The 25,118-nt window shown below is 28.8% G+C and overlaps 1 protein-coding gene across 2 annotated transcripts; it reads right to left on the bottom strand.

Moving 5' to 3' along the window:
- Positions 1–6,650: 6,650 nt before the first annotated feature.
- Positions 6,651–8,484, bottom strand: LOC117929848 (peptide methionine sulfoxide reductase-like). Of its 2 annotated transcripts, none has more exons than XM_034850270.1 (5): positions 8,298–8,484; positions 8,110–8,213; positions 7,898–8,023; positions 7,529–7,797; positions 6,651–7,082 (listed from the first exon to the last, which is right to left on the bottom strand). In XM_034850270.1, the coding sequence occupies exons 1-5, from the start codon at positions 8,476–8,478 to the stop codon at positions 6,926–6,928; spliced, it is 837 nt and encodes a 278-aa protein (XP_034706161.1). In that variant the 5' UTR covers positions 8,479–8,484; the 3' UTR covers positions 6,651–6,925. The 2 variants fall into 2 exon arrangements, with proteins under 2 accessions (XP_034706161.1, XP_034706160.1); XM_034850269.1 differs by having other exon boundaries at positions 8,277–8,483.
- Between the last annotated feature and the right edge of the window lie 16,634 nt (positions 8,485–25,118).

Raw genomic sequence — 25,118 nt, 5'->3', positions numbered from 1 at the left:
TAAACATATTGGATTCAAGTTACAAAAAGCACTCCTGCAACAAAAATTGTAATCCGGCTGAGGAAGATCTATCTAATCCTTTTGACTTTTGTTTCCTCACTCAAACTGTATAATTTTTTTTAAAAAATAAAAATAAAAATTCTATTAAAAAAATTAACTAATATGTTTTAAAAATATCTTAATTCAAGTAAATACTGATTCATTGGGCCTGGGCAGTTGAGTGTGGATGATGATTCAATAAGCTTAACCAAAACCCAACCCATTTATAATTGGTTGGGTTTACAATTGGATCTATGAATGGGCCAAGCCCAAGAGCGGGTGCAACTTGATGGGCTGATCTTATCCAACCTCAGTCCAGTCAAGTTAAGTAACTAGAATTAGTGATCAGATTAAAATAAACTTGGAAATAAGTACTTGGGTTGGGCTTTTCTTAATTGAGGCGGGTTGGATTGGAGTTGGAAGCCTAGAAAGATTTGGTAGCCGGAAGATTTGAATACCAATTTGACATAGGCAACCATAAGGCACAGATCCTATTAAGCCCATGGGATTGGGATTTGTTTCAGACTTCTTTTTTTTTTTTTCCTTCACTTTTCTTTTATTTCCATTTTTTATTCTTTTATTTCCTTTCTCTCCCAATTATTTAGAAATTTATGTGTTGAAATTCTTTATTTTTTTTAATGTAAAACAAGTTTAAAAAATAGAAAGTATATGAGAAAAATATATTAAATTCAATATATATTTTTATTTTCTTCCATTTTTTTTGTTCAATTTTCTCACTATTTTCTTATTTTAATTTTTTCCTCACACTTTTGGTAAGGAAGTAAATAATCAAACTATTAGGCCTTTTTGTTTAGATCGCTTTGTATTTCCATTTTTAAGAAAAACAAAAGTCAAGCCTTTTCTATTTTTATTTTCTAGAAAATTGAGTTTAGAAAATAGAAAAAATGAAAATGCTAATTTGGCATTTTCAAAATTTTCTTACAAAAAATAATAATAAATTAAAAATAGGTTTATAGTTTTAAAAAATAGAAAAATGTTTTTAAAAATTCATTACATTGTTTGACCGTTGTTCTTTATTTTTAATTTTAAAAAATTAAGTAAAATAGAGAATAGTTTTTAAAGAACAAGTAAAAATTATTTTCATTAATTTTTTAAAATAAAAGAAAAATTTTAAAAATTAAAAATCATAAAAAATAAGTAAATTTGAATATGATATCATTTCTTCTCTCTTCGTGATCTAATATCAACAAGAAAAATATTTAAATATGGTATTTTTTAAAATTACAAGTATTTTTCTAAATCTCTTTTAAATTTTTTAAAATTTTTCATTAAGCAAGTGAATTCAAAATCAACTATACTTGATAAATAAATTTATTATTTTTAAAAAATAATTTAAATTTTAAAATATATTTTATTAGTACTAAATAGTCATAAAACTTAATAACATTAAGAAATCATTGACCAAAATTTATTTTAAATAACTTTGATAGTTTATTCGTTGCATATATCATATTTTTGCAAATAATTTTCACTTAAACTTCAAATTAGGTAAGATTTAATGAGTTGGACTCAGGATCAGGTTTAGTAATTTTTAAAAATAACTTAAGAATAAAATAATAATCGAATTAATACAAGAAATTTATGAGCAAAAATTAACCTATAATGATTATTGTTTCTTACATATATATTTTTATTTTTATTTTACTAGACAAATAAATTTCAAATCAAATAAAACTTAACGTGTTAGATTCATTAACTTAATAGAATTTGTGGATAAAAAGTAGTTAACAATTACTTTATTATTTCTTTTTTTCACATAATTATATTTTTATAAATTTTCTCATAAACTTCAAATTAATTGACACTTTGTATTTAATTTGTTAATGAATTTAACAAATTTTAAAAATAAATCAAAACTCAAAAAATGAATCTAATAACTACCAAAAATAATAAATCAAAATTGATATATCATAAGTAATGACTTCATTGTTTCTCCTTCACGTATAACTATATTTTCTAAATTAAGTGAGATATGATTAATAATTAAATTTTTTTAATGAATCTTTTAATTTCTAAGGATGATTTGGAATTAAAAAAATCGATCCAATTAATTATAAATTAAATAAAAGCATTCCAAAATACTATTTTAGTACTAAACATGTGCATATGTAATATTAAAAAAATATTATTAACAATTATTATTATTCATTAAAAAAATATAATTATACAATTATTATTAACAACCATAGATCAAACATATATGGGCAGTTCAAATCCACCTTCATAGATTGGATATCTATGGGCCTTAGAGATTTTCACCATAGACTTTCATTTATGAGCCTTTGTTTCAATCTTCTTACCACCATAGATTATGTATCTATGGACATTTGTTTTAGTCTTCATCACCATATATCAAATATCTATGGGTATTTCAGTTTTACCACCATAAATTTTCATCTATGGGTATTTCAAATTCACCACCATAGATTTTCATCTATGGGCATTTTAGATTCACTACCATATATTAGACATCTATGGATATTTAAGATTCATCGCCATAGATTGGATATCTATGGGCCTTCCAGATTTTCACCATAGATTTTCATCTATGGGCATTTCCGTCTTCACCACCATATATTTTCATTTATGAGTCTTTGTTTCAGTCTTCTCACCACCATAGATTGTGTATCTATGGGCATTTGTTTCAATCTTCACTACCATAGATTAGACATCTATGGGCATTTTAGTTTTCACTACCATAAATTTTCATCTACAGGAATCTCAGATTCACAACATAGATTTTCATCCATGGGCATATCAAATTCACCATCATAGATTTTCATATATGGGTCTTGATTAGTTTTCACCACCATAGATCATACATCTATGGGCATTTCAGATTCACCACCATAGATTTTCATCTATAGGCCTTGATCAGTTTTCACCACCATAGATTAAACATCTACGGGCATTTCAAATTCACTATCATAGATCATACATCTATGTTCAGTTTAGATTCACCACCATAAATCAAACATCTATGGGCCTTGATCAGTTTTCACCACCATAGATCGAACATTTATGGGCATTTCAGATTCACCACCATAGATTTTCATCTATGGGCCGTAATCAATTTTCACTACCATAGATTGGATATCTATGGGCCTTTGAGTTTATCACCACCATAGATTGTGTATTTATAAGCATTTGTTACAATTATCTTACCATCATAGATTTTCATATATGAGCGTTTGTTCTAGTTGTATCACCATCGTAGGTGTTCACCTATGGGCCTTCAAGTTTAGTGTTTAAAGTTATCTTTTCAATTTGACTTCTAGAGCCATTCTTTTCTCAATTTAGCACTAAGAGTTGGTCTTATCATTCATAGCCACAACTCTTGACATTCATGATCACAAGCATTGCACACCTTGTCATCACAGTTTCATATTCGATCACACATCTCACTTCGTTGCATAAGTGCTTCTCACTATTTCATCATATGGCTATGGAGTTTCTCCTCTTCCATTGCACATGGTATAGCCCTTTGAGTTTATAAGGTCATTTCTATCGTATTGTTCGATCCTTATGCTTTATGTTCCCATATAGTACACATACGGTTTTTCCCTTTGCACACCTTCATTCATGTGCTCCTTGGTAGTTTAATTACTTCTCAACTTTGACATTTATTTTTAAGTCTTTTTTTTTAGACTTTTTTGAGGGAGTCTGGATCCATAGTGTAACTGTAGAGGAACTTTAAGAGTTTCCATTCTTACTTTTTTTGTGTGGTTTTAGAGTCCCTTTGTTCTTATTTTAGTTTAAGAGAGTTCATGTCATATTATGAAAATTTTGATGGTCTTTCTTATTCTTCGGCAGAGCCCACTTCATTTCGCTTGTGTATACACTTACTTTACTCATGAACTCTATCGTAGAAGAGCGTATTTGTAGACCCCAAAATTTGTCCCAAACTCTTTTTTTTTTATTTTTTTTATTTTTATTTTTTATTTTATTTATTTTAGGACTTTTGATTAATATTTATTAGGCTTATTTTTATTTTATTTTTTATAACTTTTAACCCAAGTTTTATTGAAAAATTAATCTTAACCCTTCATTTTATTTATTTATTTATTTCATCAAATCTTCACCACTCATTTCAAACAAAACCCTTATCTTCTCAATTTTCTCTCAATCTCATCCCACGACTGCCGTCCCTCTTCACTCATATTTTTCTCTTTCTTATATTCTACTCCCCTATTTCTTTTTCTCCACATTTTCTTCCTTCTTTATTTTTTTTCTTCATTTTCCTTTCTTTCTTCTCCATATTTTTTTTCCTCACCTGTCGACAGCACCATTGCCGGCTGACAATCCCTTCTGGCATCAATAGTCACCCCCTTCTTCGCTCGTATTTTTTTCTCTCTCTCTCTCATTTCCTACCCATCTCACCCACCATCTCTGCCACCCTAAACGTCCCAATCGTCGCCCTAACAATCATGGTTGTGTCGCTTGGCCCTAGAAAATTCCACAACAATAGCCTTTCCTACCCCCACATCTACACGGACATCAAGTTGAACCCTTCTCGGGTTAATTCACTTACACGTGTTCTTCAAAGGGAGATAAGTTCTCTCTCCATTGATTTGTACAGTAATGGTTTGTGGGATTTGGGTTTTTGCTTTAGATAATTGGATTTCCTATTAGGCCTTTGATTTATCCCTTTGGGTTGTTTTAGGTTGATTTTTGTTTCCTATTTATTGGTATTGGACCTTGGCTTGTAAGATTGTTGTTTGGTTTGATTTGAGCCTAATTGCATTTGCTTTATTATTTCTTTGGGTTCATTGTGTTTGAGTTGGTATCTTAACATGGCATTGAGGATGAGAAGAGGCAAATTTGGGGCACAACGTTTTAGTTAGAGCAGATGAAGCAAGGTATGGGTAAGAGCAAATTGGAGTGGACGGGGGAGAAGGCTTGTTGTATATATATTTTTTTAAGGTAAGAAAAAGGAAGACAAGCTCTCTCGATTTTGGGTGTATTTTCTATGAGTGTTTTGGAGAGTTGAGAGTTTGATACATTTGAGCTTCATTTTGGAAGCTATTCGAGACCCACTACTACTAGGCATTAAAAAGGTTACTCCTTCATCCTTGTCCTCCAAGTTTTGTTGTATATATTCATTTCAATTTTTTTCTTGTATACATGTGATTATCAGTGTTTAGATTTTTATTGTATATGTATGTTTAATTTGTTATTAACGGATTTATTTTTGTTTCCATTTATTTGTTATCCTTATTTAATATACTTTTTTAGCCTTTGTTTTGAGAATGTGTAGTTTATTTAGTAACTGTGTTTTATTCTTCTATCGAGGGAATAATCCAATAATGGGATAATGTTTTTGTTTGAAAAATATTTATTTTATTTTATTTTTTTCTTCTTGCCTTTAATGAACAAAAACAAAACCAAATTGAATTTAAAAAAAAAAAAAAAATTAAAGTTTCATTTTAATAAATTCTTTTGTAAATAAGATTATAAAAAAAAATGTAAAATAAAAAATATTTTTTATTGCAAACAAAACCAAATTGAATTTTTTTTTAAAAAAAAAAATTAAAGTTTCATTTTAATAAATTCTTTTGACAATAATAAGTGTAAATAACTTTCTTGAAATTGAATACAAATAAAATTGAATCAAATCATTTGAAGAAAATAGATTGAAATTTTTTTTGTAAATAAATAAATCGAAATCACTAATTCAAAATTGTTTTTAATAAAATCATTTGAAATTTCTTGAAAATTAATTTTTTTCAAATATCTTTTTTCTAATTAGTTCAATAAATCAATTTGCATAATTCTATTGTCCTTTGTTTTGTATATTCTTGTAATTTTATTATCATATTCCCATAATTCGTTTAGTAGAGACAATACATATTCGTTTACCTTCTCAATAGGTAACCTAACTCTCGAATCAAATTCGGTTTTTCATAAACTTGTTTTTCCTTCAAAAGTCACACTTACTGTTTTTCTTTCTTATTTTGTTTTTCCCTTTAAAAATAAAACAAAAATAAATGACAACTTTAAGTTTTTTTTTTTAAATCAAATTTTCACCAAATAAAAAACGAATCTCGTCATCGAGTATAAATGCACTTGAAAAATGAATACTATAAATATCAAAAGAAATATTAATATGAATTTATAAGTATTTTTTATTTATTAAACTGTATATTTTATTATCAATAAATATATTTTAATGTTAGAAATTAACTCTTTTTCGTTGATCTATTATAAAATTATTATAATATATATATATATATATTGTATTTTTTTAAAAAAAAGAGAAAAAATGTGAATAAATCTAGAAAATTATGAAGAAAAAAAATATAATCAACATCATTTAAATTCTTTTATATTTTCAAAACTTCTATTCTCTATCTATTTCTTTTTTTTTCTTTCCCTTTTCCTTTTGTATGGACAAGAAACTATCCAGTTCAGCATGCTGATATGGGAACATTTTTCCTTTTCAAACCTAGAAAATAAGTAAAAAGAGAAATTTCTTTTAATTTAGAAAATAATTAAAGAAAATTTTTAATTATTTGAAAAATAAATTTTAAAGTTTCCTTATAATGAAATAACTTAACATTTTAATTATTCTATAATAAATCAATTATTCATTCAGAATGTAAAATATAAATAGATAGCTGTACACATTAATATTCTACATACAATATTAATATATGGACATATCTGATTTTGATTTTGCCATACCTTTTCCTCCCTTCCTCACCAAAATCTTTCAACATTCTATTTGCTACTCTTACGGTGTTACCAAAACAAGGTGGGAGAGAAAATGGTCGATTTGGACTTTAGAATTGTTTCTTCTCAGTATAAAGTGTAGTCCCATCACATCACATGAACTCGAGGTTGATCTCACAAATGCATCTTGCTTTTAATCTTCACAGAATTTAAGTATTCTCTCTCCATCATTTCTTCGTAAGTCTTCGATTATTTCTCCACATGCCAACTTGGTCTGACTCGACACCTTGTGGCTTCCCAAAAATGTTGTCAACTCATCAATAATTACTCTTGCTTCCATTACTAATATCCTGCAAAATGCAATGACCAAAGCAAAACTTAACCCATAAGATATGTATCATAAAAACCAAGATATCACGGTCCATGAATCACGTGGCGATGTTTTTCCTTGTGGGCCCTCTAGAGTAAGGTCACTGTGACCACTTTTAGGTAAAAAAAAATAATCATGGACTCGATATTCTAATATAAAGTATGTTATTATATTTGTATAAAGGGAAAAGACCGTTTGGTGAAAGCTACTGGCCTCATGCAAGGTAGGAACAAACTGTGCAATTACTATGGGCAGGGTCTATGGAATGACTGGTGGGTAGAGATGAGCATGTGATGGTGGTGGTGGAGGTGGGGGTGGTGGTAGTGGTAGTGGTAGTGGTAGTGGTGGGTCATACCTCACGCCTCATGGTGGGTTGTTAGGTCATTGTCCTTATCTCAAATCTCAATATGGATAGATTTTAATTACCCGTTGAGTTTGCAAGCTATGTTTGACTCCACAAATTGCTCTGTGCTTCTCAGGCTCAAGCTTTCACACACCCTGTAACTCTTCTGCAAATAATACTTCTGATGTAGGTTCTCCGCCACGAAAAACTCTGAATCCAATGCTATGATTTTTGTTACTATCCTCCTATTAAGCTTCATCTGCCTCCTGATCTTTGACTCCTGTGCTTGCTTCTTTTGTTCCTCATTCACGTAAAATATGGCAGATCTGTGGTGTGTGCTTAGCCCAAAATTCTGCCACGTACAGTCAGCTCTCATTTGATCAGACCGAAGACATGTGATATATGGTGGTATATAGAAGTTCAAGTGATGAATGAGAAGGAGAGGAAATTACGAGAAATTCTTTGTTGGTGGGATCATGGGCTTCCCAGAAAGCATCACATAGAGATTTGTACGAAATCTTTCTCTTATCATACATGACTTTTACTGCTTCAGTGTGGCCTGTTCTTCCTTCACATACCTGTAAATCAATGTGAATATCAATATAGTTTGTGCAGTGAGAATATGTAAAAGGGTTATTGAGATTTTTCTTTCTTCCTTTGGCACCTCTTTGTACGAAGGCTTCTTCAGGGCTCCTCCACAATAGCCAGTAGCAGTTTTGACAACTCCATCTACACGCCCAAATGCAGCTTCAAGACCCCAGAAACCATCTGCAAAAACCATGCATCAATAATACAGAAACAAGCAAATTCATGAGAGAGAGGAAGAGACACCTCCTGCAAACACAGCCTCACAGAGGAACTCCAATGGAATAGTAGCCCTAGATGTGCTTTCAGAGATGGGAAATTCAGAACCATCGGTATGGGTTTTTGGAAGGATTTTATACATATTCGGTGTTATAAAACTCAGAACTGCTGCTTCAGAAACGAAAGAAATAGGTTTAAATGGTGACCTCTGTGACATCTGATAAATCATCTCTTATATGGTATGAAAGAGAAGAAAAGGTATGAACACGCTTGGACTTTCCTCACAAGCCGTGTTGAATAAAATACCTTTTTGCGGATTTTGTGGGGCAATGACAACTTGGGTGTGAACATATTTAAGCAATTTTCTTGTCTTGCTTCTTATCTGTTGATTTTATGCATTTTAGTTTATACTAGGGAAAAGTGAGAACTATTCAAATGGCTGCTGCTTATCTGCTTATGCAAGCAAGGGCTTGCGGCATTAAATTTCATGCCTACTTAGCGTTGCTCCTTATCTCTTCACATGTAAGAACTAAGAACAGCACGCGATTCATGGATGTAGTGCAGTTTTATCAATGAGTTTGATGCTTTGCATCTACATTTTTTGCTTCTTTAACACAATAAATGTATGCCTTGGGCCCAGAAGGGCTGTGCTTCTGCAGAAGATCCTCTTAATATTCAAACTAAAGAAGACTCTTATATAGAATTGTGATTGGAGGTTGACAGGCTGGAGCCATGGATGAGTGTATTTATGATTCCATGTCTGTGTCACATTAACAGGATAACATTAAACAACTATTGCATCAGTACTGGCCTAACTTGATGAGCCATATTCTAAACCATATATTTTCAGAATACCATTGACTTTTGAAAGCTAAACTTTCCCTAGACTTTTTAAGCTATGTTTTTGAAAAAAAATTACCGGAAAAATGTAGAACAAAGAAATTAAAGAGAAAAAATTTAAGGAAAAAATGAAAAAAAATAAAAAATAATTTTTAAGTTAATAAATTATTTTTATATGTTATTTCCTTCCCTTATATAAAGACTACCTAATTTAAAAATATGTAATTTTTTAATTATATTTTATCCTTTTTTTGTTTTCAAAATCAAATATAAAAAAAACTATTTTCCTTAACATACTCTTTTCTTTCCTTAATATTTTTTAGAAGCAAACGTAGCCATAGGTTCATACATGGAAGAGTTTAGACTTGAGATCTTTGTATTCGGAGTTAGGTGGTTATATAATTGGTGACATAATGCACTTTTAACCTAAGGTTTATTTAGAAGTGATTTTAATTAAACATGACAATTTTATTAACAATACTTTCATTAGAAATGCTTTTAAAGAAAGTAATTAGTGCTTAGATATAAACTAAAGAAAATGATTGATATTGTTTTTTTACATATACAATATGTTATATAAAAATAATAATTTAAAAAAAAATTACATATCAATTAATTTTTCATAAATCACTTCAAATGATTCATTATTTAAAAAAAAAAAAAAATTGTCTCATAACAATATTTTTTTAGAAAAATATTTCTAAATATAAAGATGTCTTTTAAACATTTTTTAAAATTACTCCCCGTTCAACTCTCAACATCTGTTTAACAATTGTTTTTTAAAACAGTTTTTTATTTTTCAAAACAAAAAGTTTAGAAAATTGATTTGGCAATCAAATGCAGTTTTGTGTTTTATAATTTTTAAGAAAAAAAATATTTTTAGAAAATATCTTTTAATTTTTTTTCGCTTATTTTATAAGGGTTATTTTATATAATAATTATACAAATATTTAAAATAATTAAAAATAAAATACTATACTTTAAAATTATTTTTAAAACATGATAAAAAAATACTAAAAACGGATTAAAAACATTTTAAATTTTTAAATAAATTTTTGTTTTACAAAACATAAAAGAACAATTTTGTAAAACTGATGTTCAAACGGTTACCCAACAAACCCTTATTTAGTGTGAAGTGTGGCTAAATTTAGGTAGTTACCCGTCAAGAGGTTCCCGCCCATGTAATCTCTTCCTGTATTCTTCCTTTATTCCCTGAACAACAGGCAAAGTGAATTTTCATTGTTGGTTTATAACATGAGATACAAAATATTGTGCCAAGAATGAGAGGAAAAAAAATCCAACTCAAACCGTAGTACTTTCCTTGTTGAAAAAGACAAAAGGTGTGAACATTTGAAAGAACTCATGGCGTCCAGTCAATACCAAAAAATCCTTAGGAGTCCAGTCAATGAAATTTGGTTCACTTCACCAAAGAAACAACCAAGCAAGTACCAAAAAATCCTTGGGAGTCTGGTCAATACCTCACAGACATTCCAAATGGTAGGATGGCGCGTCTTGCTTGGTTCAAGGAAACTGAACCAATCTGAACTGGGTTACACTCAATTTGGAAGACACAGATATTGTTGCTTAAAACTTGTCTTATTTAAGTAATCAAGTGGATTAAAATGATAGGAGGGTCAAAAAGGGCCTCTTGTGAATGCAAGGGGGGAATAAAGACTTTCGCTTCAAGCTTTCTAGTATGAATATCAAATGGAGATCTTAATTTGACAATTAAGCTTTTCTCCACCTTTGGACAATGAGGGTTGGAAACTTGGAACCACTTTCCATATTGCAACGAATAAAACTTGGATTTGACACTTGGAATTGACTTGAAAGGATAATTATGAATGGGTTTTCTCAAAGTAGGGTCCGTCATCTTCAATTTTTAAATAACCAAAATGATGATTTTGGGTTATGCTCCAATATCAACCCTCACATATAATGCTATCTACTATTTTCCCTTTTTTTTTGTTTTTTCTTTGTTAATTCATTATTATTATTAGTCCAAAAATGATCATAAAAAATATTCTTAATTTATTTCCAAATAATGATAGATTCTTTCTAAAAATGTTTCTAATGAAAGTATTGTGATAAATTACTACAAGATAAAAATGCTGTCATAATTACTATATAACAAATATTTAATCTACTGAATTTTATTAATTTCTACTCAGACATTTAAATTGATCTTAATAAACAATTCTCATACTTTTTGTACAAAATAAAAGCATTTATAAGTCAATAGATATGGGCATAAAACATCAGCATGTGTTGTTAATTATGCTCTTTTCACTGGGTTTTGGCTGCACAGCTGCCTGGCTGCAATAGTTCCTCCAAAGCCATCTCACCATTATTCAATTTAAGGCCTACATGAACTTTATCTCTTTATTGTTGACCAATGTGGGAGATCCTTTTCATGATAATAACTGCCTGCCATGTAAGAATATATACGCACTGTACTAAGGTCAAAAACCATCATTAGTTAAACAGAATACCATGTAAGAATAACTGCCTACCATGTAAGAATATATACGCACTTAAAATCTTCCAAATATCTAAATCGATGCTTTTTGTTAATATATATATGCACTTTAGTAAGGTCAAAACCATCATTAGTTAAACAAAAAAGATTTTGCCGGTTAAGTTTTGTCATATGTTGCATACACATATATAGATGCAACGCCTCATATATAGACTTCAAACCATATGCAACACCTCATAAACTTCAAACCATATTATGAAAATTAAACTACTTTTTTTTATTATCTTTTCACACAATCAATATTGTCTGAAGTAATGACGTAAAAAGAATTTTAGAAATTATGACATGTCATGCATTCTTATTGATTATAATGAATATTTATAAATACATTTGAGTTATATTATAATTTAAATTCTATCTCTTACTTTAATTTAAACTTTATATTCTATTTTAATTTAAATTAATAATTAATTAGATAAATCTTAATATTTAAATTAAGAATAAATATTTAAATTATTTCTTTTATCTATTATGTCTCGCAAGATGGAGCTTTGGGAGGAAAGTTCAATCTTGACTTAAAGAGTGAGAAATTGTGCACACGAAAGAGATTTGGTGAGGTCATCGGCTAATTGATTTTCGGAGGAGACATAGGCCACACGAAGAACACCACTTTGAACTTGTTCACAAATGAAATGATAATCTAATGTAAAATGTTTCATGTGGGAATGAAAGATGGGATTGGAGTAGAGATTAGTAGCCCAACATTATCATTGTAGATCACAGGCATTTGGGGAACATAGACACTAAGTTTAATAAGTGAACATACCTAAACACATTCAACAAACATACGAGCAACATAACGATATTCCGTTTCAGTAGAAGAGCATGCCATAATTTTTTGCTTCTTGGAACTCCAAGAAATAGGGTTGCATGCGACCAAGGTAGACAATGTAAACACTTTTAGAAGTGAAGTCTTTTTTATTACCAACCTAATTTGCAATAGAAAAGCCATGAAGAGAGAGAGAGGATTTGCAATAAAGAACCAAACCATGATTAGCTATGCCACAAAGATACTGAAGCAAGTGTTTGACAATAGTCCAATGATCACTAATAGGGCGATGCATAAAATATGAGAGTTTATTTACTACAAAGTGATATAAGGTTGAGTGAGAGATAGATACTAAAGACTACCATAGTAGTCCAATACTTTATTGGATCAAAGAGGGCAGTACCAGTGTGAAATTCAAGAATTGGAGATGTAGCAAGTAGTTTGGTGACTGGTTTGACATCTGACATGTGAGTGTGAGTTAAAAGTTCTCTAATACATTGATGTTGAGAGAAAAATGACCCATGACGATGGTGTGCTGCTTCAACACCAAGGAAATAAAAGAGAGGTTCGAGATCAATCCTTAAGGGAGAATCGTTAGGTAAGAGTTAGGATGAACTTCTGTATGACACCCTCATTGTCACCAGTAATGATAATGTCATCAATATAAATAAATTGTTAATATCAACCAACATAATTAAAGTGAATTTGTTATTAATAAAATTTAAAATACTTGGATATATCACTCATATATCCTCGATATATCCAATATCTATGGATCCCGATATGAAATTTGAGAAGATATATCCATCAACCAATATTTTTTGAATATTTTACCCATATTTCATCAATTTTTCAATTTTTTCGAATTTTAACTAATATTTCATTGATATTTCTAGACGTTTTATTATTAAATAAATTAATTCTAATTATTTTAATTTTACATTTGATTTAATTTATTACCAAAAATATAAAAATTGAATTTTCTTAATAGGTTTTTTTATATAATCTATATATTTATTAAATATAAATATATATATAAATATTAAAAAGTTATACATATATTATCATTTATTTGATATCACTAAATACATTTAAATTAAAATGGATCATAATTTTAATATTAAATATATTTTAAAATTAGACATGTTATCATAATATTATTGTAAAATAATATATAATGCAACTTAATAAAAATGTATACTTATAAAATTTATATTTTTTTATCAACAAAGGGGATATTTTAAATAACTTTAAAATATCTCTTTTTACTTTTTATATAACTTTTTAGAGTTTTTTTTTTTTTTAAAAAAAAAAAACATTTTCAGAATTTTCATTATTTTTTACATTATCAATATTTTGTGTCAAAATATCCACCTATATATATATATATAATATATTTGTAAAATTGAAATACCAATATATCCATGATTGCTAATATTTTCATCTTTGATTATTAATAGGTTCAATTTAGTTATGTTGGTTGATATCCACATCTTACTTTTAGTTGAAAAGAAAAAGTCAAACATTTGGTTTTTTCTATTCAGCCAAAAAACAATACCACCTTAGTATTTACACTTCTTTCTTACTTATTTTCTCTATTCATTTGCAATTGTACGTTCTTATATTGATTTTTATCATATTATTTACCTATTAATTATGACTTGCATTCATAATTTTTAAATTTGTAAAAAATGACCATCATCTTATTCCACCATTTCCCCTCAAGTGATTACCTTATGTTGGTATAACTAGAATCCTAACAATTGATATTAAAGCAAAGTCTCTTGTCTCTACTTATCATCCAAAGTTTTTCAATTTCTAAACACCAATTTTTTGTTTTTGGAAATAATTATAGGAATTAGAAAACAAAAAGACTTGATTTTTAAAGTTTACTGATTTTGATTTATGACAAGTTATTCAAAATGGATATCATATTCCAACTCAAATTGAAAATGAGGTGTGTATTCCAAAGTATATCCATGAGTGGAATGAGTAAGAAAAGAGAAATACTCAATTGAATGTTAAAACTATATGTTACCTCCATTATGTCTTAGAAATGAAAACAATAGGATCTCCTAATATAAATCAACTAAATGTGAAGACTTTTAAAAATTACTCATGAAGGCACCAACCAAGTGGAAAAGTCTAAAATCAACATTCTTGTGCATGATTATGAATCATTTTCTATGAAGGAATTTGAAACAATTGCTTAGATGTTCACTAGTTTTATAGATATCATCAATGGATTTTAAGCTTTGAAAAAGACTTGCATCAAAACAAAGTCACAAAGATTCTAAGTCTCTTCCAAAGCAATTGGAAGCAAAGGTGATGACAATCCAAGAAGCTAAAGATCTCACTAAGCTGGCTTTTGAAGAACTCATTGAATCACTTATGACTTATGAGATAAATATGGAAGTCATTAAAAAGTTAAAGACAAGAAGAAAAAAATGAAATAACATTCAAAGCTTCAACTATTAATGATGAAGAGGAAGAAAGTGAAGGTGAAAACTTGATCTCATAACAAAGAATTCATGAGGTATATCAAGTTTGAGAAGATTAAGGGAAAGAGATCTCAATCAAAGGAGTCCTCAAGTTCTAAGAAAAAAAAAAACAAAAGCAATGGTGGCAACATAGAATGAAAGTAATAAAGACTCCATGGAAGAAGAATGCATAAATGAGGATACCAACATGTATTTCATGGCTTTTGAGGATGATGAAAATAAGGGAAATTCTTCAACAATAAATGATAAATTATAAAATGCCTTTGAAGAATTATATTTTGATTTTAAAAAGTTTGCTTTGAAAAAAATGTCTATCTCAAAAATAAAATTTCTTTTCTTGAAAATGAGCTTAAAAAATTAAAAATATTGAGAAGACAAAAATATCTTTTGAAAAAGAAAATAAGAAGGAAAAAGAAAAAAGAGTTGTTAACATTCTCTCTAGAAAATTTCTCAAATGGTCAAAAGGTTTTTGCAAGGTTGGGAGCTACGTTTGGATTGACCTAGTGCTCTTCGTTGAGCTCATGTCTACCACAAAGTGTCTTCTCTCCTCTTCCTCTTGTGTTTAGCAAATGAGTATTTGTTAGGTCTTAGCGCCATCCAATTGTTCAACTTCATAGTAATCAAAGTCCTTAAGGAAGAAGTGCTCCTCAGGAACTAAGTATCCTAGAGAGATTTGAAGAAGGATCTGAGGGACGAAATGATCTACACGAGATATTCCCTCCATCTGGTTTGGTTTTAAAAGTAACAAAGTATGCTTTCTTTGAGCAATATTGATCATGTGTAAGTGGTTCAAGTGCTCCCATGACGCCTTTTCTACCCACTCAACTAGGCATATTTGTTTCTTATTTGTAAGATGAATCATTTGAATTAGGTAAGAAACTGGAGAAACATTGATATTGAAAACTATGGCAGTGCATACCTAAGAAGTTTAGAGTGTGGTTCAAATAGAACTTCCCATGGGCCTCATCCTTTGTACCATCCCAAAAGTCATAGAAAATAACATTGTCCTTTGCCCAACCTATACTAAAGTTAAGGCAAATTAATCACTAGCTATAATGAATGGGTATGGGCCAAAAGAAGGAACTTTTTCTACCAATTCAGCTTGATGGTATGTATGAACATAACCTCCTACAACGATAAGTCAAGGTTGTAAAGGGTGTTCAAAACACTACACCCCATCAATATCTGAATTACATTCGAATGGAAGTAGACTAGAGAGATGTAAGAATAGTAAAAAAAAAACTACCTCGCCATTAAGGGTAAATTGCTCTTTAGTAAAGTACATAGAGTTTAGGAATTAGTCAGTTGTTGACTGCGTTTTCACGCATGTGGTAACCTAGATACCTGTTGTATTTAAAATAAAAAATTTGGCTCTAAATTTCTCCTCAAAAAAGTCATCTACAAGCTATATAACGCTCTTATGGGGAAAATTTTGTACCATGCCTGTAGGATTTCCCAATATTTAAAGTTGCACCCTGTTTTTCCATTTGCATGGAAGTAAGCAATAGGGTTTTACTCAAACAAACAATGTTATAAACAAAGCGCAAACACATTAAGTCATTCCCTAACCATTTATCCTAGACGAAAATGGTCATGTATCTAAAAAGTTGGCATGCTAACTTGGAAAATCATTCCAATAGTTTCAACAAAGAAGGTATGCTCAACCCTAAACCAAATCCTATTCAGCAACTACAAGCATGGCTTCCCATCGAACAAAGACACTTGATTCATGATCAAAGTTTTCTCTAAGCCATGAGGGAGGTACCTCAGACTATGTAGGACCCTAAGGACCTAAAGTGCCTTATGCGGAAATAGAATGGAGACTAAACTTATAAAGCATAAGTAGAAGGCTTAATTCACCAGGACAACTCATATTTAACACAACAAGAAGGAAATTAGAAATGTAAACTAACATGTTCAACAAAGGTTAAGGTAGAAGAAAAAAACTCTAATGGTGTTGTCAATGGTGAACCAACACTTTTAGAGGAGTAACAGTAAGTTTCAAAGTGAAACAATACTTAAGTAAGAGGATTAGCAAGATGGAAGAAAAAGTAAAATAGGAAAGGAAAGACAACACTATATACCCCCAAAATAGGCATTGGGAAGGTAGAGAGTCAATCATCATGTTATTTAAATGATTGAGGTGATTTATGTGGGTGCGAAGTCCTATAAACTACAACACATCCCCTCATTGTGTGACAAACTACAACAACATTAATTCAAATTTTAAAAAATAAAAATAAACGTAAAATAAGTTTGCTAGAAATCCTTATTGTTTCACTAATTTTTGTGACTCACCACCCTTAGATTCCCACCTAGAAGGCAAAGTTGCAAAAAGGGGCAATTATAGAAGGTTGTAGCTATGTCAGTGCAAGGACCTAGTGAACATGCTTGAATAAAAACATTTGAGCATTTGCTTTAAAATGTGCAACCAAGTTTGGGGGTGCCCATATGAGTTTTCATAGGGAAAAATATCAAGCGAGCATGGTTCCTTGAACCATAGATGTTTGCCTAGCTAATGACAGCATCGTGTCTATGACAAAATGCAGTAGATTAGAGTAACCAACATCCACTAATGACCTTGGGAGGTTTTTGTAAGAATTGCATGTCACTCTCTTTACACATCTCCTTCCCTTGCAAGCTAATGACAAACGAGAAGGCACCTATCAAGCCATTATTGTCTCACAAGTCATCTAAGTAGAGAGTGAGACAATATAAGCAAGTGTTATAAAAGAGGTGCAACCAAGCATTAGTGAAGGCACACAAGTTCATGGTCTAATTTAGTCATTAGAGGGGATTCCCTAAGGTAGACCTAGAGTATCCTTTTGTGTAGACCTTTCGGATCATGCATCAATGTCGCACAAAACCGGGTACAAACAAGTAGGAGCCTTAAACCATGAGGAAGAATGACAATGGCTCAAATATTTTATAAAACTTATTTGTAGTATCCATATTTATTTTTCTTTCTTAATTTTATCTAATCCCATTTTTATCACACAAATGATTAATCATCATAAGATTGATTTTTATATAAATCTTAATATCATCATAAAATAAATTTCAATAAATTAATTTTTTGTAATTTTATATCTAATATTTGATTAAATATCCTTTTAGTAGTGGGTAGTATTCATTTTGATCTTGAGATTTTTTAAATTTAAATTTTTTAGATCTAATTAAGTAATTAATAATTTGCAACTAACTACATAATTATTTAAATTATATATATTATTTAATTGTTGGCAAAATTTAATCTTATTGAATGATTCATATGGAGTTTTTGTTTAATTTTTATTATAAAAGATTATATGGCTTAATAGGATCCATTGAATTTATAAACAATAATTTTTAATTTTTATGTCCTCGCTTATATTTTATTTGAGAAGATTTATGATTCTACTAAATCTCTAATTATCAAAGCACTTGTGTTTTTATAATGGTACAATACTTGTATCATCATATTATAGATAACTATTAAATAAAAATCTTATAACTATTAAATGATTTACATTTAATTATTTGAAAAAAAAAATCAAACTTTTTATAGGTGAAATTACAGAACTTTTCTAAAATTTTGTAGCAAAAGCTTACTAAAATTATTTTTTTAAAAAAAATTAGCGACATTTTTTGCTATTTTCAAATTATTTTGAAAAAATCCTTTTAATTTTTAATAAATTTTAATAAAATATCAAACTTTTTTAAAAATGTTTTTATTATTATTTTATTTAGTTTAATATATTATATATTTTTCTTTCCTTTCATAATTAATGAAAATTGTCTTATTTTATTAAATTATATTGAGGGTCCTATTTCTAAGATGTATATATATATATATATATATATATATATATATTTTCTACTCACTTTCCTTAACCAAATTTTTTTACACTACCCCGAAGGAGGAACTGATGATAGTGGTAGGAGTGCTTTAAGCAAAAAAGGAAATTGAAAAGAGATTTCAAATGCTTCAAATTTTGCAAGGAAAATGTTTGGGGAGAGGTGCATTCGTCATAGGTAATGATGTCCTTCCTTTGATTGATAGACACAACGATAGCTAACCTATTGATGTTTTCCTAATGCAACATGTATCCATGAATGACTCTTGAATTAAAATTTGAACCAAGGTTGAGCCAACTTATCATGTTCACCACTCTTCGATTGGGTCATCAAGCTAGAAAATGGGTTAATTGAAGGGACTAAACGTTATCTAAGAAATCAACTCACACATACTACTTGAATCAACTAATTAGGTTGAGCCTGGTGTAGACCCCCATTTTGGGGTGTATTTTTTGCAGGTGTTATTTTGCCACGTGGAAGAACCTTAGAAATCCATATGTCACCTCAGGATTGGCCATTGGGGAATCACTGTAGTGGGCTGAAGGTGCAATGAGCCAATGACACGTGCAAGGAGAATATTCTGAGGTGGTTTTGAAAAAATGAAAAAAAAAAAACTGAAGGTCATTATACAGGGTAGCGTGTTTTTTGCTAGAGCATGATGGGTTGGGAAGGAAGATAGCTGGGGAAATTGGAGAGGACTGAGGAGAACCAGTTGGGTATTCGGGCTTGAGAAGAATAAAAAAAAAAAAAAACGTGTTTTTGGTTGTTGGAAGAAGGATTGCTTAAGAAATAAGAGAGCTTGAGCAGAGAGGATAGCTAGAGAGGGGGAGATAGCTGGAGAGAAGAAGAAGTAGTGAAAATGAAGAGAGCTTGAGCGGAGAGGATAGATGGGAAGGGAGAAATAGCTGGAGAGAAGAAGAAGTAGTGAAAATGAAGAGAGCTTGAGCGGAGAGGATAGCTGGGGAGGGAGAAATAGCTGGAGAGAAGAAGAATGAGTGAAAATGAAGAGAGCTTGAGCAGAAAGGATAACTTGGGAGATGGGAGGTTTTCCTGGAGAGAGTTGAAACAGGGGAAGAAAAATGAGTTGAACTTAATCTAAAGGAAATGTGAAGATAGCTAAAATGGAGCTATAGGTATAGTGCGCGAAAATAAGAAGAAAAAACAGTGAGCTGCAACCCAAAATACCTTATTGGGAAAAAGACTTTTAGTAATCAGCTTATTACTCAAGTACGCTCTCTATCTTTCTTGTTCATTCGATTATTTTTAGATTGATATCCTTTTCGTATTCATGTTTGATCAATCAATTGTCATACTTGCTTCATTTTACTTAGTAGAGACCCATTTTAGGAGCTTATAGGGATGCTATAGTTTTTACCATACCTTTCCAATAAGTAACCTGACCCCCGAACCCCGATTTGATTTTTCGCAAACCATTTTTTTCAAATAAGAAGTCACACTTAAGGTTTTCTTTCTTATTTTGTTTTCCTTTTAAAAATAAAACAAAAATAAGTGGCGACTTCAAGTCATTTTCTAAAAAATAAATCATTTTCAAATAAAAAGCGAATTCGCCATCGAGTAGAAGCGCATGCACATAAATGCGGGGTCCACACCTGGTAAGAGCCTAACTTATAATTAATAGCCTATGTGCTCAATTGTATGGGGATCCTAGACTAATCCTCTAACCTGACCATGCATGGGTTACCTAAACTCTCATTTGTCATCTACTTGCAATGTCATAATTAATCCTATCTTTCCCATGGTGCAAAGTTTGTCTTCTCTAATGCTACTCAAACCATTGTTGGCCATCTCCCGTTAACATAGGATTAACAATCTAACTAGGAAGAAGCATATATATATATATATATATATATATATATATATATATATATCCCCACATGAAATACCCTTAATTATACCTTTCTAACCAAACCTTACGAGGTGATATAAAGAATAACTAAGTAATATACAAAGTATGTAACTTCTTCTCTTACTCTTACTTTTCCTTTTTGTAAGAAGTGATCATAACTTAGCTATCAGAACAGAATTCCTAGGAATCATATAAGTTTCTTTGTTATTTCAAGAGTGTACTACAACAAAGTAATTGATTGGCTAGTTATACCCAAGTATGAAAATATAGATAATCACGGATATATCGATACTTCAATTTTATAGATATATTGGATATATTGAAGACATATCGATGGATATTTTAGTAAAAAAAAAAAAAATTGATTAGCATAAAATTCATCAAAACTCATAGAAATATAAATAAAAACCTCATACAAATGTAATTAAAAGTATAATAAATATTTTAAAGTTGTTTTATTGAATAATTTGCTATATGTATGAATAATTTATCATATTTAATAATAATATTGTACGAGTTAATAAAAAATATAAATTTTATAAGTGTACATTCAGTATTAAATTATATCAAATATTATTAGATAATAATATTATGATATTTGATTATAATATGTCTAATTTTAAAATATATTTAATATTAAAATTATGATACATTTAATTCAATGGTATTAAATAATATAAAATAAATGATAATATATGTATATTTTTAATATTTAATTAATATATTAATGATATTAAAAACACTATGAAGAAAATTATCATGATAATTTTTACATTTTTGGTAATCAATTAAACAAAAGTTTTTCAGTTAATTATAAAATAATTATAATTAATTTGTTCTTTAAAATATTCTTTTAATATTTTGTTTATATGATAACTTTTAATATATATATATATATATATATAAAATATGTAGTGCAACATATTTACCAAGGGGCTAGCTTGCTCCAGTGGTGGTGGGACGATTTTTTTCATCGAGAAATCAACAAAAAAATGTTGCAAATGGCGATTTGTTCCACACTTCATCGAGTAATCACCAAATACCGAAATTTCAATGAAACATTGTGATTTTTTGGATATTTTTGCCCTCCAACATTATGACCCCCTGTTTCACTTCCATGACCCTCGAAACGTGATATTTCAATGAAATTTCATCGAAATTTATGGAAATTTTCATCTATAATCATACCCTCATTGGAGGTTCAATTAATGTCAAGTGTCTAGATCAAGCTTTGAAGAGTTACACTAATAATAATCAAGAAGTTCTTTGTTTGCTATGTATGTCTAAAACCTAGAAACATATCATATTACACTTTTTAATAACACTAGGCTTGTTTTGCATGCAAGACACATGAATTACTAGCTAATAGTGTATTTTTTTTTTTAATCTAAAAATACATAAATAAACCATATTTGTAATCTAAGTCTCTTATAACACTTGACATTAAGTCTTATAATAATTAAATAAATTTTATATATAATATTAATATTTTTATTGAAGTAAATAATAGAATAATTATCTTTCATTATATACTAATTTTAATGATAACATATTAAACCTAAATATATAAATATTTTTAATGTAGCACTATATATTTTCATTTCATCCATAAATTTAATTATATACTTTAAGTTCTCTTATCATAAAATAAAATAGAGTCATTATCAAATATACTACAAGAGACATTATAAATATACTATAAATATCATTAAAAGCTAGATAAAAAATTACTTTAAAAGAAATAAAATATAAAATATAATGCTTACTTACTAGATGTAAGTAAGTAAAATATAAAAAATCACTTTTCTTAATACAATTGTATTTGGGAATTTGTTTTAAAGACTCATTTCCTAAAATAAAAACTGGATTAAAAATAAAAGTTGAAATAATTTTTTTTCTAAAACAAAAATTGGATTGGAAATAGAAGTTATATATATATATATATATATATATATATATATATATATATATATATAATATTTAATAAAAATTGGATTAGGAATAGAAGTTGTAATAAAAACTCTTTTCTTAAATAAAAAGTGGATTTGGAAATAATTTTTGTAAATAGAAGTTGAAAAAGAAATCTTTCTAAATGGAATCTTTGGAATGGAATATCTTGTTGTGAATAAATAAATAAAATCGTAAAATTATTCTTCTAAATAAATTTGTAAATATCACTTTTCAAATAAATTTGTCAATATTATATATATATATATATATATATATATATATATATATATATATATATATATATATATTACTTTGTAGGAAAGACATTTATTCTTAAAAAAAAAAAGATATTTTTAATAAATTTTCCAAGAAACCTTTTTCTAGATAAAATATGAAAAAAAAAATCTTTATTTTAATAAAATTGGGCTGATTTTTTTTTTTTTTTGTAAATAATTTTTAAGTGCTTTTTTTTTTTAATTCAATTTTGTAGTCAATCACTTCTCTTAAATAAGATTTGAATTGAAATATTTCTTCAAAATTTGTAAAAATCTATTCTTTTAGAAAAAGTAAATAAAACTTTCTTTTGTAAGTAAAATCAAATCTACACATTTAGTTTCAATAATAAAATTGTATTCAAAACATGCGCTTTGTGAATAAGTAAATTAAAATCATTAATATGAAATTGTTTTTATTGAAAATAGATTCTTTCGAAATTCCTTTAAATTATGTTGTAATTTTTAGAATAATAAAACTCATATTTTCTAATTAATCTAATAAATTACTCAATGCAATTCTCTCATTATTTATGTTGTATATTCTTGTAATTTGTCATTATTTTATCTTGTTGTGTATTTATATGTACTAATATTCTATGATTAATTAATTAATTATCATAATTCTCTTTATTTATTTAATAGAGACCGTATGTATATGAGTTTAAAGGGGTGTTATAATTTGTCACTTTGTCATCTTATTATATAACTTGATGCCCAAATCTATTTTTTGGTTCATAGACTTGACTTTTCTAAAAAAAGGAATCACATAAAATTTTATTTTTTATTTTTTTTTCCTTTAAAAATAAATTAAAATAAATGATGATTCCAATTTTTAAAAAATTAGTTTTGTACTAATAAAAAACGAGTCTTATTATTAAGTGAGAATGCACATAAAAATAAAAATACAGTTCCACAACAAAACATTGTACCCCTGAGTTTCACCACACTCGTGATGTTCATCCATGCCTGTGTGGTAGCAAGGCTTACCATGCATTATACCTTACTCATGTCTTTAGTGTAGTATGTCTATTACCACTCCTAGAGTCACCCTCCTCCTTTACAAAGCATTTTAAGCCTTTTCCATTCTAAATGGTAGGAGATATCATGGGCACTTCCACATTCAATTATAGAGTTATTCTTAAAAACTACTTTACTTGGAAACCCCCTGTTAGGGTGTATCCTATTTTAATAGTAGGAAATGCCCTCCTAGGGCATATGCTTCAAAGGAAAATCCTAATACAATACAATGAAATCTTACACTTGAATTTTTACCTAATCAAGTCAACGCTTGTATAATACTCATAGCATATAATACTAAGAGCTTATTTGGAAACTATTTTTTAAAACTAAAATCAAGAAATTATTTTCTAGACTTGAAAAAAGTTTGGTAACTTTTTTATAGAAAACAATTTTCTAAAAACTTATTATGAAAGTATGGCATTTTTTTAACATGTTTAAATTATTTTTAGTTCTTTCATTTGTTTTATAGGAATTGTTTTAAAAAATAATTATACAAATATAAAAAATGATTGAAAATAAAACATTATAAACAAAAAATAATTGAAAATATAAAAAACAAGTTGACAACATTAAAAATTATTCAAACAAGCTTCTAGAAAATATAAAAGAACTGCTTTTAAAAATTATTATTTTTAAATTATTTTTAAAAACTATTTTTTTGAAAACTATTTCCAAATAGGCATTGAATCTCCCACATACCTCTAATTTTCATCTTGTCTTTGTTATGATTTGTCAACCCTATATGCCATAAACACTCATGGATGAAAGGTATGATTAACCATATGAGGCCCACATTCTTATGGTCAAGGTGCTCACTCTCGCACATCGAAAACTTTGCCCAATCCCTCTCAATGTTTTTTGCACTTTTGTGGGCACCTATACCAAACTTTTTGCTTTCTTTTCCTTAGAGTGGGATCTCAAGGAAAATTTAAGAAAAATTGGAGGTAGTTTTATATTGAAGCAATTAATCCTAGTATAGTAGTAAAGAAATCTTTATGAATAGATGAGATTGAAGTTGATCTCTTATTATAATTTAACACAATAAAATCTGAACATCCTTGCTGATTGCAGCAGTGGGCTGAAGTGCACTTTGGGAGTTTAGACATCAAATGGCACTCTTTGAGTTGTATTTTTTAAAATTTAAAGTTGGACTACAAAGGCCAACTTAAGGTGGGTCATTCTCATTCATCATAAAGCACTGATCCCCCCACCCCACCATGTTAGCAAAAGGCAGACCCCCCCATCTGCAAAACCTACCACTCATTATGGTT

The sequence above is a fragment of the Vitis riparia genome, chromosome 14, assembly GCF_004353265.1.
Source record: "Vitis riparia cultivar Riparia Gloire de Montpellier isolate 1030 chromosome 14, EGFV_Vit.rip_1.0, whole genome shotgun sequence".
Lineage (NCBI taxonomy): Eukaryota > Viridiplantae > Streptophyta > Magnoliopsida > Vitales > Vitaceae > Vitis > Vitis riparia.
The sequence above is the reverse complement of the archived record's forward strand: the minus strand, read 5'-3'. Positions and strand labels throughout refer to the sequence as shown.